Raw genomic sequence first — 18,184 nt, forward strand, 5'->3', positions numbered from 1 at the left:
CCCCTATCCACACCCCCGCCCCCTAACAGGCCCCCCAGGACTCCCATGCCTATCCAACCCACCCGGTTCCCTGTCCCCTGACTACCCACCCCCTGAACCTCCACCCCATCCAACCACTCCCTGCTCCCTGTCCCCTGACTGCCCCCGCCTCTTATCCAACCCCTCGGCCCCAGCCCCCTTACCATGCTGCTCAATGCAGCAGGTCTGCCAGCCGCGCTGCCCAGCCGGAGCTAGACACACTGACGCTGTGCTCCGCGGGAGTGTGCCGCTCCGCGGGAGTGTGCTGCTCCGCAGCCCAGAGCGCTGTCCACGCGGTGGCGTGGCTGCAGGGGAGGGGGGACAGTGGAGGAGGGGCCGGTGACTAGCCTCCCCGGCCGGGAGCTCAAGGGCCGGGCAGGACAGTCCTGCGGGCTGTAGTTTGCCCACCTCTGATCTAGTCTGACTGCCTGCATGTTGCAGGCCACTGAACCTTGCCCACCCCATCCTGTAATAGACCCATAACCTCTAGCTGAGTTACTGAATTCCCCAAATCATTATTTAAAGACTTCAAGTTACAGAGAATCCACCATTTACACCATTTAAACTTGCAAATGACCTGTGTCCCATGCTGCAGAGGAAGACGAAAAACACTCAGGGTCTCTGCCAATCTGACCTTGGGGGGAGGCGGGGAATTCCTTCCCAACCCCAAATATGGTGATCAGCTAGATCCTGAACATGTGGGCAAGAGTCACCAGCCAGACACGTAGGAAAGAATTCTCTGTAGTAACTCAGAACCTGCCCCATCTAGTGTCCCATCTCCAGCCGCTGGAGATATTTGCTACTAGCAATCGCAGATCATCTACGTGCCATTGTAGGCAGTATCATCACACCATCCCCTCCATAAACTTACCAAGCTCAGTCTTGAAGCCAGTTAGGTTTTTTTCGCCCCCACTACTTTGCTTGGGAGGCTGTTCCAGAACTGCACTCCTCTGATGGTTAGAAACCTTCATCTAATTTCAAGCTTTAATTTTTGATGGCTCATTTATATCCATGTGTTCTTGTGTTAACATTAGTGCTTAACTTAAATAACTCCTCCCTGGTATTTATCCCTCTGTATTCATAGAGAGCAATCATATCTCCCATCAACCTTCTTTTGGTTAGTCTAAATAAGCCAAGCTCTTTGAGTATCCTCTGATAAGGTTGGTTTTCCATTCCTCTGATCATCCTAGTAGCTCTTCCCTGTACCTGTGCCAGTTTGAATTCATTTTTCTTAAACATGGCAGACTAGAATTGCACACAGTATTCCGGACGAGGTCTCACCAGTGCCTTATATAATGGTACTAACTCTTCCCTGTCTCTGCTGGAAATTCCTCACCTGATGCATTTTAGGACTACATTAGCCTTTTTCACATCTGCATCACATTGGCAGATGAATTTAGGGCCCAACTTTGCAGATCATGAGGCACCTGCATGGAACTCCTGACTCTTTGTACACTGTCCTGTAGTCCCATACTCCTGGGTAACAGAGACCTCTGTGTGGTCTTGCCACCACCTCTTCCATGGGCCATGACTGCACCTCTAATCTCCTACCCCCAGAAAGGCAGAGAAGACTTGGTTTGGAAGTAAACATTTTTTTACACAGTACATAAATATGATTAAAAAACAGTGGCATGATGTGGTCCACTGTGATTTTCAGCCCTCTTGCAGTTTGATTACCATACATTTGTGCTCATCTACATCCTGTGACTGACTGTCTCTGCCTTTATGTAACACTCTTTCCCATATGTATAATCTATTTAACTGCCTATACTATTTACACAGAACCTAGTTACTAACTCATTGAATGAATGAATAAATATTCCTGCATTAGTAGTAATGAATAAAACATTTCTGCATTCATATTATTTTTATTTTATTTCTAGGTAGTTATATATATTGCTACATACATACCAATAATTAAATTCCATAGATATATATGTATTCTGGAGATGTTTGACAGATCTTTTTATGGGCAATCAAATATATTAATTGCTTGATGTTGTCTATAGTCAAGTAATAGTTGCGGGAGATGCACTTAAAGATATTCAAATCAAATAATGGTTTCTACATGGTAATTCGTAAGAAAAGCAAATAGCAATTTTTAAAAAAAAAGTAGTCAGGAAACTAGGGCTTTTTATTTTTTATCTGTATAAGCTGTAAACACTTCCTTTAGAATAAAGCAAGAAATAGTTCTAAACTATGTACATATACAATAGTATATCTTTCCATTGATGTTACATTAGAGAGATCTGCTTACAAGGATTGTCAGAAAAATGAGGTAAATACATTAAAAAATTTATTGAAGGGTCTGAAAAAGCTGTAGATTCCTGTCCCTGTAAATTTTATTGATCATAAAAATGATGAGTTAAGTCCTTTAAATTATACTGTGCACAGTAACATCACTCCTTCCTTTCATAGTTTGAATGCATTCTCTTACAAAAGCTCCCTTAAAGGCGTCCAGTCAGACAGAATACTTATATAACTATAAATTGACAAATTGTTCTCTGTACTCACTGGTACACAGATAAGCTAGACAAGTTCAGCAAGGTACTAGAACCTTGGAAAGTAGGGCTAATGCAAATCACTACCCCTAAATCCCAGAAGACACATGATAAAATGGAAGGGAGCATCATACAGTCCATCGTTATATAATGTACTCAAGTGGCACAACTCTGTTTGGCTTGGCCTCCAGCAGACTTGTATCATAAAAATGTTGCAAGCTAACAAGAACAAATATATAACAGCTAATAGGCAAGCAGGGAAGGTCATCCATTGTGGAAAGATCTATTAACAAAGTGACTTAATACATTCATATTTACATTATTTCTCCTGAAGTACTGATCTAAGAACAGTAAATTATTCAGGATGATTCATAGTGCCCTGTTCCATTACCCATGGAACTCCTTAAAAAACCCTCACAGCTAATTAATTTAGTCGCACGAAGGCCAAAACTTGAATAAATATCACTCAACACACACTCATCAGTAACAGGGGAAATGTTTATTTTTATAGCAAATGGTAGCTTTTACCTATTGCTTCAATCATAAACTACCTTCCGATCAAATTTTCGTGACCTCTAAAGTAATCAGAAGTGTCTGCCATGCTACTTGTAACAGTCTGGTCCTTGCAGACTTGGACAACATGCTTAAATCATAAGCTGTAACCTGTTAAGAGGGTTAGAGCATCCAGTCTGCCTGGGGTTCTCAACCTTTTTCTTTCTTTCAATAAAAACTCCACAGCCCACCTGTGCCATAACAACTGTTTTTTCTGCATATCCAATAGATTAAAAGCTGTATTGAATGGATAGTTATACAGTTAAATGCACACACATATATAAAAAAGGACAATATAGGTAGAAAAATAAAAAAGCTGATTTTTTTAATTTACTCAACATGAAACTTGTTGCTGGTGCTGATCAACAGTTCTGTCAAAATGTGGGGGTATCTTTGACAAACACACGTGCATGTCATGGTCAATGTTCATCCTGGTTCAGTACTTTGTTTTCATTGATATCATGGCTGAAAATCCGGCTTCGCATAAGTAGATGGTTCTAAAGGGAATCAAAACTTTCAAGGCTGCAGAAGAAGCAGTGAGGTGTTCATCAGAACACTCACACCAAAATCTCTCCAGCGGCATTTCTCTGAACCTGGTTCTCAGGGAGCTGTCTGATTAAATGTCAGTGAGCTATCCTAACAGTTTTTATAGGACTTTGGATAGAAGTTTAGCTTCAGTGTTCTCACTAAAGGGGTTTGTAGTCCATGTATGTGTAGGGGCTTGTTCTGTTATGAATTCGGGAAAATAAGCATTAAATTTGTTAAGCAGACCAGACAGATGCACTGCCAGCTGAGGTTTAATTACGTCAAAGTCAATGTTTTGTTCCTGAATGAAAGAATGTAAGAGCGCAAACATAGTAGTAGTACTCCCACAGACATGAACTTTCCAGAACTGTAGTTTTGTTTTGAATGCCTCAGTTCTTTCATGCAGGGCACTAAAATTAGTATTCCTATCTTGCATGGTTTTATTCAGCTTATTCATTTCACTCAATATGTCTGCAAGGTAACCCAGTTTTGCCAGCCACACATCCTCTTCCAGCACTTAGGCAAGTTCAGGTTTCTTATCAGCTAAGAAAGTACATAACTCTTTCTTGAGATTAAGTATATGGGCAAACATTCTGCCTTGTGATAGCCATCTCACCTATGTATGCATGAGCAAGGAATGGTGCTCTGCACCCACTTCCTCACAAAATGCAGCAAAACACCTGGAGTTTGTTGCTCTGGATTTAGTAAAATTAATGAGTGTTACTGCTGTGTTCAGAACATTGGGAAGACTTGGTTCAATATCTTTCACAGCAAGCACCTCTCAGTGTAAAAAGCATTGTGTCCAAATAGCGTGAGGTGCAACGGCTTTTATTTTTTGCACAACACCAGTCTACTTTCCAGTCATTGCTTTGGCTCCAACAGTGCAGACCCCGATGCAATTAATCTAGCTGATTTCTGATCATAAAATCATCTACCAGTTTGAATATGTCACCTGACTTTGTTGTTGTCTTTAGCTCTTTCAAAACAAAAAGTTTTCCTTTATTTCCTTATTCCACACGTACTGAACATAGGCAAGGAATGGGACATTTTCAAAATGTCTATGGATTCATTGTCAAATCATTGTCATACAGCTGAGGAATGCATTGCAAAACTTCTTCTGACATAGAAGTCGTCCGTTGTTTGACAGTGTCATTTGACATCAGTATTTTTGACCATACCTTGGCCTTCTCCTCTCCAAACACTTCCTTTGTTGTTTCAAGAACACAGGGCATTATCAAAGTCTCAGCACTCATATGCGATTTTTTTGTTTTAGCAATTTTCTGCACTACTAAGTAGGATGACCTTAAAGCTTTTTATCCGCAGTAGTTGGGTATTTCATTACTGCTTTAGTACCAAACATTTCTTTGGCCTTTCACTCAAAAAATGAACATTGCCTATCCTCATAGATGTCATGCTTTGTAATTAAATATCTCTGTAATTTGGAGGGTTTCAAACATTCATTGGACAGTACTTGTGCACAAATTACACACTGTGGTTGAGGTATATCTCCACTTCCAGAACAAATAAAACTGAAATTCAAATAGCTATCTTTGTATTTCCTAAATTTTCCAAGGTTAATAATGGCTTTATGTTTCTTACTCACGTCACCTCCTCGGTGTTTCTTACTCACGTCACCTCCTTCAGCCATTATGGTGGTCGAACTTGTTGAAGGAACGTCAGTATCAGCGCTCTGTGGGTTTTGTTGTTTTGAAGCTGATGGTTGAATTAAAAATGTATCCACATCTGATATTTGTTTATGTTTACAACAATTTTCCCTGTACTGTGTAACTTGTCCTGCTCCTACTAAAATAGTTCCTTTACCCCAGGTAAATGGAGATACATAACCTGCACGGCTGGCATTAGACTCACTGGAGTCTAACTAAGGAGTGAGCCCTCGCATGCTGGTCTGTGGGGGCAGAGCTGATGCCAAAACCTTAACCCCAACTCCCAGGGTATGGGCTTGGGCTTCAGCCACCTGGGGGGGGGAGGGCATAGGTGCTGGAACTAGGGGTGATGGGGGTGTGGCAGCACCCTGGCTTGAAGGGGTTTCCATTATATACAGGGTTTACAGTTTGGTTCAATGGCTCTCAGCACCCCCACTATAAAAATTGTTCCAGCACCCCTGGTCATGGGGCTTGAGACATCAGCCCCGCAGCTCAGAGTTTCAGCCCTGCGGAGGCACCAGGGCACAGGGCTCCAGGGTTTAGCCCTGCAGCTCCCAGCTGTAGCCCGTTTGGTGTTACCATATGGTAACAGTTAAAACTTTCATGATATCGTACATGGTGTTATTATTAGGGCCCTACCAAATTCACAGCCATGAAAAACACATCACGGACCGTGAAATCTGGTCTTTTTTGTGCTTTTAGACTACAGATTTCACTGATGAGATCAGCGTTTCTCAAATTGGGGATCCTGACCCAAAAGAGAGTTGCAGGGGGGTTGCAAGGTTATTTTAAGGAGGGCCGTGGTATTGCCGCCCTTACTTCTGCACTGCCTTCAGAGCTGGGCAGCTGGAGAGCGGTGGCTGCTGACTGAAAGCTCAGCTCTGCAGGCAGCAGTGCAGAAGTACGGGTGGCAATACCATGCCATGCTATCCTTACTTCTGCGCTGTTGACAGCAGCAGCTCTGCCTTCAACAAGCTACAGCACAACCTGTACAACCTTCTATGAGATCTAAGTCTTGTTGCCTGGAAGATTCGACATAGTCTCTCTCTGGTTGATGTAAAGGAACATTTTGAAGTTATAAGACTGTTAGAGATGTCTTCTGATAAAGATCTTTGTTTAACATCTATCCAACCATCACTAGTAGCAACTACTGTAGGAGTGTCTCAGCATAAAGTTATATGCATGCTTGAGTATTGGAAGGATTGGGGCCACTCATTTTTTTTAAAATGACTAAGTTGAAATCATTACAGTGTTGTAGTCTTTCGAGTGAAAATAATGGGTCAAATTCTGTGCTCAGGTTACACCACTAAAGTAGTTACTCCAAAAGGAAATTTAGCCAATATATTCTGAAATTTAAAATAGTCTGATCTTGAGTCTCTGAGTACTGTTCACAGTTGCTGTTGAAGTCAATGGGAAACAAGGGCAGTTAGTGTTTCAGAGGAGGTATACAATAACAAACAGGATTGAGCCCATATTCACAAAGCATTTCCTTCAGAAAAAAATATTTGTTGACTGAAGTCTCGTTATGGTGCTGTAACTTCTACCCCACCATTCTGTTTTAGACTGGTATTCTGTATGGAATGGATATACTGAATCTTACACATATCAGTCATTTAGAGATTATAGTATGCAGTTTAGCATTTTATACTGAAAAGATCCTGAAGAAAGGGAGGCATTGTATGGTATTTATAATTTGGAAATCCTTAACGTCTTAATAGGTTGTAGACGGGACACATTCTTCACATTACATAGCTAGAGCAATGGTCATCATAAAAGCCGGTGATGCTTTAAAATGAGAATTAAACTGCAACCTGCATTTTAAAACCATCATATTTCATTGTAAATATGGTTAGACTTTAATATTTTGAAGAAAAACAGCATGAATAAATCTTTCAGGAATATTAGGAAAGGGTTACCATTCTTATTTTTCCAATCTACTTGTGTTAAAATGGCGCACAAATTAAATTAGAAGCTGTTCAGATGTACCCTATAGCTTGTAAGGGATACAAGTGAACTCTTGTAGTACACTTGCCACTAAGAATTAAAAGAAAACATTTAATGGGGTATGTATGAAAATAGCGAACTGAATTTATACGTGAAGTAGATCATCACTTTGATGTTATATTGTTGCAATATTTCTCAATATTTTATATTCATTGATTACTATTGAGAATGAATAACGTGGGACAAGACCTCTGTTAATTGCAGTGCAATTGTAAATTATTGCATTTGTAGGACACACTAAATAATGACATTTGTAGGCTTCATCCTTCTTTTATAAAGAAATGGGTATGAAATTATATACGTGAGTCTTTAGATGCTGTATGTTTGTGAGATCTTTTAATTAATAGAGTTTACAAACTTCCAATTGTCTTATAAATTTGTTTTAATTTTGCATAGAACTGCTTATACTTTTGTAGACGTCCTTTGAGATGGAGTTCTGTGTTTCATACTCAAAAAGCTTGACAATGTAGTAGGACTAGGAAAAGACAAACACAAAAATTCTACAAAAGCAAGGAATTTCATGTTTAAGATGGAAGGCAAAAGTGTTAAGATGTATAAGAAAAGGAATAGAAAATAATATTGAAAATATTATAATGTCAATATATAAATCAATTGTATGACCCCATTTGGAGTACTAGTTTTTGTTCTGCTCATCCTGTCCCAAAAACAATATAGGAGAAATAGAAGGGGTTCAGATATGGGCAACATATAATTAAGGGCTTTGTAGGGTCACAGGGCATATACACATAAACTTGCAGACAATGTCTTGTAAAATGTACTCTCATTGAATGGTAGAACTTCAATAAGTTACGATTATGAGACCCTCATAAGATCAGGCCTAAATACAGTAACAAGTAGTGCTACAATACTGTTTGTCTCCAGCACACATGTTTGTTTGTTATTTTGTCATCTTAGGCCCTGAGCCTGAATGAGATGCCCCCATCTTATTGCAGGTTCAGGCCGTGGACTATAAGCTTCTCCTAGCCTTACACCTTAATATTTATCTTTGTTGTCCTTGCTATACCTGATCTTTTTCAATTCTTCATTACATGTCTTTCTGTGTTGTGTGCAGTGCTCTGGTTGTGGTCTTTCTAGCCAAATATGCAGTGACTCTAAGATCTCTTCTCATTGTACTCTTTCATATTTATCCATTCTAGTGTTTTTATTTTCATAAATAAGATTTTGATGATGCTCATTCATCTCCACTTGATAAACTATTGCAGCTCTGATTCTAACTGAGCAGTTTTAATACCCAGGGAACTTTTAAATAGAAAACTAAATTCTCAGAACATATGATACTATTTAATTAAATAATGGATTCCAAGCTAATTCAAATTCAACCAGTACATATTTGGTGAAGAAATATACCAATAAATAATGAATTTAGGATCTGGAAAGAATTAAAATACTTACAAAGCACTACAGATTAAATGCAAAACTTTTAAGGTTCATTACTTTTTAATGTATTCTCTTTGGCATACTTCAGTGGGTAGCAATACAGGATACTGTTCCCTTGTCACTAAATGATACAATGATAGAAGATTAGGGTTGGAAGAGACCTCAGGAAGTCAACTAGTCCAACCCCAATTAAATCATCCCAGCCAGGGCTTTGTCAAGCTGGGCCTTAAAAACCTCTAAGGATGGAGATTCCACCACCTTCCTAGGTAACCCATTCCAGTGCTTCACCACCCTCCTAGTGAAATAGTTTTTCCTAATATCCAACCTAGACCTCCCCCACTGCAATTTGAGTCCATTGCACCTTGTTCTGTCATCTGCCACCACTAAGAACAGCTTACCTCCATCCTCTTTGGAACCCCCCTTCAGGTAGTTAAAGGCTGCTATCAAATCACCCCTCACTCTTCTTTTCTGCAGACTAAATAAGCCCAGTTTCCTCAGCCTCTCCTCGTAAGTCATGTGCCCCAGCCCCATAATCATTTTTGTTGCCTTCTGCTGGACTCTCTCCAATTTGTCCACATCCTTTCTGTACTGGGGGGCCCAAAACAGGATGCAGTACTCCAGATGTGGCCTCACCAGTGCCCAATAGAGGGGAATAATCACTTCCCTCAATCTTCTGGCAATGCTCCTACTAATGCAGCCCAATATACCGCTAGCCTTTCTGGCAACCAGGGCACACTGTTGACTCGTATCCAGCTTCTCATCCACTGTAATCCCCAGGTCCTTTTCTTCAGAACTGTTGTTTAGCCAGTCGGTCCCCATCCTTTAGCAGTGCATGGGATTCTTCCAACCTAAGTGCAGGACTCATCTTGGTTCAACTTGTTGAACCTCATCAGATTTCTTTTGGCCTATTTCTGGTTTTATGGATGGAGAATGGATAATGAAATATCTGTCAAAAGTGCCATGAAAATAGTTCTGCCAAATTCCTAGTGTAACACTGACAGACTGTGATCATGGTTGGGTGGGATCAAACCTGAGAACTAGAGCTAAATGCATGAGCCTCTCCTGCATGAGCTAAAAGCCATATGGTTGTTAGCTAATGCTGTAGAGCAAACTCATTAATCTCTCTCTCTAAGTAGTCACAGTGCCACTAGATGGGACAGAGCACTACATCCAGGAGATGTGTGTGTTACACTAACTGTTCAAAAATATTTTTCAATCAATAATGAACTATGTATGGAATAGCTTTCTATTATGTTCTTGGTGGGACGATGAGTGGTCCCTTGAATTTACTGGATCATCTTTTTACAAACCCTCCTACAAATTGAAAAAAAGATCAGGGTGCTTTCTCTTTCTGGTTGACTTTTACACCAGTCTCAGTACTTGTGCATCTTCCCTTTCAGAGATTACTTTTAATTTTAAGGCTTCGAAAGAGAAAATATTTTGCTTTTAGAATATACCAGAATTTACCAAGGGTCAGGTGCTTTCAGGGAATTTCCCCAGGGGGTATACTGCCTCCGATTTACTCTACAGGCATTTTGTGTAAACAGATAAACAAATAAATGCTACGGTCCCTCATCCCTCCTCTCTGCAAGCACATGCAATCCTGGTGTGTGAGATTTATCAGAAGATAAGGAGGAAATTCTTTATAGAGCTTCTTGTTGAAATATTGGGAGCTCATCACTGTTACAGTTTTACAGTGTTCAACCATTATAATAGGAGAGAATTGAGGTTGGCAACCAGGTTGTTCAGAATATTACTCCAGTCGCAGTCCAAACGTGCCATAAAAATGACAGCATATTATGAAAATCTATACTACTAAAACAATGCCATGTTTGAAAATCTTTGCCCTGTACAAACCCTACAACCAACTTACAACCCAAGTGAGGGACGATGATATTTTAAAAGGGGATCTACTCCCCCGACAACAAGATAAAAAGATCAGTAACATGCTCTGTGATCTTCGCCATCATTTCTTTGGCTTTGCTTTACAACATCAGCTACCTGAATCACTAGGCAGAAGTTAAGAATCCATGCTTTTAAAGGCTCTTATTCCTCCCTTCCCTTTCTCCATAACTATTCAGCTATATAGCCTCTGATTATAGATATATTTTCATGTGATATTAACTAAATACCATCCAATAGGATTGATCCAAACCACAGTAACAAAAATCCACCCCTAAACCAGACCCAAACGCTGATTTAAAAAAAAAAAGAATCCTATGAGATGTTATCTTCAAAGAAGCAGAATTATGAGGAAATAATTTTTCCTTCTTTAAAGATACTATCATCACAGGATTCTTACTCTTGGAGAGTAAGTAGCTCAAAGTATATCTCCAAATAAAAAGCTGAATTAATTACCAACGCAGTAAGCAAAGCAAGAATGGCTAACACAGAGCAACATGAAAATGTTTATTTTTTGTATAGCAAGAAGGGATAAGATACAGTTCCTCCAAAAGACAACAAAGAGGTGTTAAAACAAGCATAGCCTCAAAGGAACATTCTCAGAAAACAGATTTTTTTTATTTCCTGAAATGAGAGAAATTCTGAGAAATAAACTCTTTGGGGACATAGTGCTTCGACACCCCATATCTGAAATGGGTTCTTCCATCACTAGTCACCCTACCGGGGCGAAGCTAGATTTGCTGGCAGATTTGAAATACCTCTTTCTGTATCACATGATGCTACACAAATGAGGCCACAGAGCATTTCCCTGAACTTGGACACTACTGTAGGTTTTTTCACAGAGAATATGATCTGAGCATAAATATTATAACTGAGAATTTTGGGCTGAGGACATATTTTGTAGTTATGTTTTTAGGTGAACAGTAACTTCTATCATGCTAATAAGTATATTGAAAACTAATTATATACCATATTTACATTTCATAGATGGACTTTTTGGTTTCCTAAGAAATGAAAATATCTGAACAGTATTCTGTCAGAAACAATTAAGAATGAAGACAGGTATTGCAGTGGATAGACAGCATTATGTGAAGAATAACAGGAGGATACAACTTCACAGCTAAGCTAATTCCCATATCATACCCACACACTTTAGGTGCTTGTTGATTTTAGACAAATTTCTATGCATAATTTTACTCCTGAGGTATTTAAATGATTTTGTATGAAGTTAGTTTGCACAGTCTACTGTGCATTTAGAGCTCTAAGGAATCGTTGGTATGCAGATTTAGACACAAACATTGTTTTATCACAAGCAACATTTTTCTGTGATATAAAAATAAAGTTAACGAGATGTAGACTTAGTCTCAAAGTAAGTAAAATAAAAATAACTTCAGCAAATTAGAAATAGTCTGTAAAAAACTAATTAGAAATTCAAGGCCAGATTTACACCAGCTGAGGCTCTATTCCTAAATCTTTCTGTCTTTCTATCACCTCCTCCCCACCCTACCACTTAGATTGTGAATCAGGGTTTTATATGATCTAGTCACACAAAAGGCTGACAACTATAGTGTTTTATCTCCTCCCACCCACAGTAGTAAAGTGGAATCCCCCAGGGAATATGGTGCACATGTACATTTTGAGTACTAATATTGTTGGGGAAAATTCTTCCCATCCGCCACATGCCACCAGAAATGGGCAGTACCATTGTACAAGCATAGACAGGATTTTGGGTCCACAACGCATAAAATTTACATGTGGCATGGAACAAACTGAGCTCTATGGCAGATATCTGTGTGCCAGCAGAGGAAGTAGGTGGTAGTGAGGCAAAAGGAGAAGTAGTAGGGCTAGAGTATGCATTGCTATGTGGATCAATGTTCCCTGTAATATTTTGTACATCCACGTGCGGAATGAATTTTGTTATGTTCACCAATATGGAGGTGATGTGTAGCGGGAGTGGGGCAGTGGGGTTCGGAGTGTGGGAGTGGGCTCGGGGCTGAGGCAGAGGTTTGGGATGGGGGGGGTGAGGGCTCCGGTTGGGGGTGCAGGCTCTGGGATGTGATGAAGAATTTGGGGTGCAGGAGGGGGCTAAGGGCTAGGGCAGAGGGTTGGGGTGGGGGGCTGTGGCTCGGGGTGTGGGCTCTGGGGTGGGGCCGGGGCTGAGGGGTTTGGGGTGCAGGCTGCCCCGGGGCTGCGGCAGGGAGAGAGGACTCTCCCCATCCCTTTCTCGCCACTGCAGCACGGGGCCGGGGGAGAGGCGCCTCTTCCCACCTGCACAGCCCTTGATAGTCTGCTGTGTGGCCACGCAGCTAAGAGGGAACTTAGATATGGATCCTACAATTCTTCCACCCATCACCTTTAGAAGGAGCCATGCAAGGTCTTAGCAGTTACTGCATCTTCAAGCACTCAGTACCTCTTAAGATGAGACCCCTTTACCTTTGATTGTAACCTCCTTAGGAAAGAGGCCCTGTCTCCTTGTGTCTGTACACAGCCAAACACACTGCGAGCACTTAATCATGGAAGTGAATAGAGAGAGGCTACCTAATTGACTGGGTTTAGAAGCATGAATTGAACAATTTCTAATTGTTAAAGCTGGTGCTTTGTCCAGTGCCATCCTGATTCTTCCAAAATGTATCCCTTTATTGAAATGGCTATTGCCAGCCTTATGGCAATTAGGAAGTCTCAATTTGTGAATGTTCTGAAGATTTTGACTCTTAGGGATGGCAGAGATCAGGTACATAAATTCTGGGCTGTCATGCAAATTATGGGATAAGCGGCAACCCAACAAACTTTCTCTGGAGTGAATGTTCGATTATGACAAGGCAAAATAAGGGAAGGGCTTTGATCAATTACTGGGAAGGATGGGAATGGCCCACCACAAAAATGGGTTGTGTCTAAAATTTTGGAAGCCTCTAATTCTTTGATACCAGGATATCAGATTTACTAAGATTAATTATTATATGAAGTGTTTTAGTAGATTATGTAAGTGCTGTGGACTGCTGTCTCGAGTGATTTAATTTACTGAGGTCTCCAATTTTCTAAGATGCTTAGGAATTGTTTTCTGATATATATAAACTAGGTGTGAGGATCCCCCATGGAATATGATGCACAAGTACATTTTGAATCCTAATACTGTAGGGGCAAATCCTCCACAGGTGCCAACAGGCTTCCAGGCTGCTGCCACATCCACAATGCCACCCAACAGCTCTACTAGGGACTGTAGAACTGTGATCCCTAAGTCCTTACACTCCACTAAAGGTACTACCAGCAGGAACCTGACAGGAGGAACTCCAGAGTCCTTGATTGGGCCAAGGTACACTATTCAAGCCAGAAAGAGAGACAGGAAGTTGTCCGTGCAACTAGGTGAATTCCTATGTGGCTGCTACATTGGACCCTGCCTTCATGCTTGACACCTGAGCCCTACCTTCATGACTTGTCCCTAGTTCCTGCTTTCCTGACCTGTTCCTGATTCTTGCCTTCCTTCCTTGCTCCGGATCCCTGCCCCTGGCCTTTGACTCTGGCTCTGACTCTTGGCTTGACTCCCGACACTGGCTCTTGCTCCTCTGGTTGGGATTAGCATTGTGTGTCATTAGGAAATTGATGCCATTTGTCACCTGCCATCTAAACCAGCTGTCACTATTCAGAAAAGACCATTCACCTTCCAGCATGAAGACAATGCATCAGTCACAGCTCCTAACAAAATGAAACTTGCTGAAAATGAAGCACAAAGGTAGTTCCTTCCAGGGATCTGGGGATCATCAGAATTCCACCCTAAGTAGCCTTGCTAGAATGAGATACTGGTATGAAAATAAAAACCCTTGGAAACAACAACCAAAAGAAGTTACTGTATAACAAACACATACAGCATACATTCCACACTCACAGGGAGTGCCACAAGCACTGAGCCTACAGAGGAATTGCATATTGAAACAGAGAATTTAAATTGGGCTGTCTGGGAAGAGTGAGAGCAGCTGTGGGATTGGGTTAGCATAGGGAGGGGACAGAGCAGCGGAAGCAGTTGGGGCAGTTGAAGAGAGGTGCTTGTTTGGGCTCCACTGGAGGTCAGTGACTTATTTTTCCCTGTGGGCAATGGAGGTTTCTCAGTCAGTATGAGGCAATCCCCTCAAAGCCAATTTCTGGGCTGTGCCCCACCATCTGGGAAAGCTTACACTAGAAGTGACTGTGCAGTTGGCTGTGAGAAAGAAGAGGCAGTAGACTCCAGAACTTCCCATTGCAGGAGGAAGTTTAACTTGTTGGATCACTGCTGCCTGGTAACTGTCCCTAAGGTCATTATAACTGTTTCATACCAGCTCCTGCCACATATCCATTCCTGATCTGATTGCTATCATGCAAACTGAAATTTGCAAAAGATTCTATCTTGTGGGTGGGAATGTGTAACATGGAGGTAAAATGTTTCCCATAGGAAGTGCATTGCCCTTGGCACATGTGTGTCTAAGACAGGCTCCTAGAATGGGACATTTCAGGGCCTAAAAGCCATGAGAGCTCTTCCCTTTCCTTTCTGAAGAACACTTGGAAACTCTCCATACCAGTCATCATGACTGTGTGTGTACAAGTGTGTATGAAAATAGGATGCAAAAGCTGGCAGGTTTCATTGTGGCAAATATGATGCAAACACAAAGACTGAAGTCTTCAAAGCTTAAGGGTTAGTAATGTATTACTTAAAAGTTAGTTACACTCTGTGGAAGGGTGAGAAGTTTCCTGGCAGCAGGAATATTAGCAAATGTGAGCCACCAGTTTAGGGGCTGGAGGTCTTTCCTGTCAATACCATGACAGTTCACTGGCAGCAATGTATTCAGATGTTGTCAGCTATTTGTTAGTAAAGCAATAGTTACAGCAATCCTTAAAAAGTAATGGTAGCATCTTCACACTGTCTCTGAGGGATTTCCTTGCTCAGCTGCTCATAATTTTTCCCCTGGCTCTCTTGCTCCTGCATAATAGATTTTGGAGTCTCTCCTGAGTGAACAGTAGAAACAAGTGCTTAGTGTCTTCAAGGTAGCAGCAACAGCAGGAGGACACTCCTAAATTGTCTTGGGCAACAACAGTACTAGCAAGTAACAGAACAGTGATTATGCAAACACAACAGCCTTTCCTTAAAGCTCCTACTAAGAGCTGCATTCACTTTACAGTCTGGTCTGATGTTGACTGCCAGCTCCTCTGCTTTTAATACCACAGAACCTTCTCTCCAGGTGTGTGTCATTATTGCCTCACTGACAGTCTCTGCTAGAACCTTTTCCCAGGCCTAACTGACAAATATATTAACATAGTAGTGGAAATCTGTTAACCTTATTTCATGGGAGATGTTTATTACTTAGTGGTTTTGAAGAGGGCTTGATTGAATTATTCTCTGTTTTGATTTGAAGTGCAGGATGTTTATTCTTGTAACCTGTCTGTTTCTTTCACAGGTATTTTCCTAAATGGGATTTACAGCTGATGAAATCAGATGGTTTCTGTGCTGTAACTCAATGTCACTCTGATTTATTTGTTCAAAAAAATGCTATGACAAATTACGTGAGTGCTGCTTCATTTATTTTAACCACCGCAGCACTGAAGAATTTACATACAAATTCAAATCTGTGAATATTCTTTATTTCATAAGAGGATTTTAAATGAATTCATATGTTACAATAACATTTTACAGACAGCCTGAAATTTAACCTCTACTACACAATACTGTAATCCTGTTAAATATAATACCATGCTTTTCTGATTGCTGTTTAAAATAGTAACTCTATGGATTTGTTTGTCTTTTCTTTCTGGTTTGTTTTTTTTAGATATACCGGGCAGCCCACGTAACCAGTTCACATTCAGACCACTCCCACCCCCTCCACCACCACCACATGCATGCACCTGCAGCAGAAAACCACCTCCAACAGCAGATTCTCTCCAGAAAAGATCAATGACCACCCGCAGTCAGCCCAGTCCAGCTGCTCAAACCCCTCCAACCAGTACGCAAGATTCCGTACATCTGCATAACAGCTGGGTCTTGAATAGTAATATACCATTGGAGACAAGGTATATATAAACGGAGTCTACTATTCTTAAGAGTTTTTAAAAAGGGGGGTTGGTCTGAGGATGAGATGAGAAAATAATAGTAGTGAGAGAAAGAATGGCTTTGTAGTTCAGGACACACAAAGCTTTTTGATGTGAAGCCATGGTATCAGATGCATTATTATCATCATCATGTTATTAGTTAACCTAGATCATTAATGCTCAGAAAAGCACATTTTGAAAAGTGTTGTGGGGAGGGGTAATTGAACTCCAAAGATGTGTTCAAGAAGTGTGCATTCTGTGCTTATTAGTTGTAGATTTGCATGCACACATCTGTGCACTTATGCAGCCCCATTTTGTGTGGAAGGAGGCATTTTGCCTTAGAAGCATCAAAGAAACTCCTCATGGAGGCCATGCCTCAGGGAATCACTGCACTCCATAGGATCTGAAAGCATTCAGTCTGCAGTCTTTGGCCTCCTGATAAACCCCAAGTGTGAAACTATCTCCAAGAAATTATCATTGTACAATAAACATCCAGGATGTCTTCAGATACCTATAAGCAAAAGAAGGCCAAAATAGCTTGAGGTTTCAGAAATGATTATAGAATCAACATTACATTCAGTTGATGATCTGAGGCCTGATTATGGAAGCCTTACTGCCTCAAAAAACAAATATTGAAGTCAAGGATTGAGCTTTGGATAATTTACTTGAATAATATAGTCTGCAAAATGATAATCTGAATAAAATACATTTCCAATTTGGAAAGAATCTGTAATGTAGAGAGACAAATTCTGTCTCCTGAGGTGAATGCATGGCTATCCTTGACTTTTTTGGCTGAAAGCTGTTGTTGTAATCTGAATAGTTAATTTTATGGCCATTAATTAGAGCTGTGCCAACCTTTCAAGTCCTGTCTAGTTATCAACCTGAAACTTGGGCCATCTTTCGGACCTTTTGAGTAAATTAGTTACTGAGTTTTGCACAAGCTTCTCCTTCCCCACATGGAACATTGTGGGTCTGAACTTGAGTAGTCTTGGCAGGTGCTTACATTTGGTTTTCAGGTTTGTTCAAAACACTAAGAAGTGTTCAGTTTTCCCCACATGTACTGAAATTGATGAATTTCACACAAATCTAACACTCACTAGTTAATACAACAGGTACTTTCACAAAAGCATTTTCCTTTCAAACATACATGTGCAATTATTTAACTATTATCCGAGGGAAAAATTTGGTGGTCTTGCAATGAGATGAAATTGTTTTGGCTTGACTCAGAATAAAATATGCAACATACTTCTTTATATAAGTTGGCTGCTACAATATACCAGTGTCACTTTGAATAAGTTACTCCCTTCTGAAAGGGTGTGAATTTGAAATGAACGGAAGGGCTGATTTAATTTTCATCATTATTACTTTCTGAATTAAGACTTCAGTATGTTATTTGCTTGAAAAATGAATGCCAGGCAAGGAATTAAGGGGTATGTCAACTCATCAGATGAATGCACAACTTACATTTTTGGTCAGAAAATGACTATTTTAAAATTAATACATAATATGGTCCCCGTGATATTTTTCTGATGCTTCCATTTGAAATTTACATTTAACCATGTTTGCCCAGAT

The 18,184-nt window shown here is 40.5% G+C and overlaps 1 protein-coding gene across 15 annotated transcripts in view; it reads left to right on the forward strand.

The window, feature by feature from the left end:
- TENM1 (teneurin transmembrane protein 1) overlaps positions 1-18,184 on the forward strand; it is a 1,376,511-nt gene that overhangs the window by 1,137,622 nt on the left and 220,705 nt on the right. For 14 of the 15 annotated variants that reach the window (XM_065556633.1, XM_065556629.1, XM_065556628.1 and 11 more), the window contains one exon: positions 16,354-16,594. In XM_065556633.1, coding sequence (XP_065412705.1) covers positions 16,354-16,594 — 241 coding nt within the window. Of the gene's footprint in view, positions 1-16,353; positions 16,595-18,184 lie in introns of those variants that run through there. The other variant, XM_065556641.1, reaches the window with a different exon arrangement.

Source organism: Chrysemys picta, chromosome 9, assembly GCF_011386835.1.
Source record: "Chrysemys picta bellii isolate R12L10 chromosome 9, ASM1138683v2, whole genome shotgun sequence".
NCBI classification, from domain to species: domain Eukaryota; kingdom Metazoa; phylum Chordata; order Testudines; family Emydidae; genus Chrysemys; species Chrysemys picta.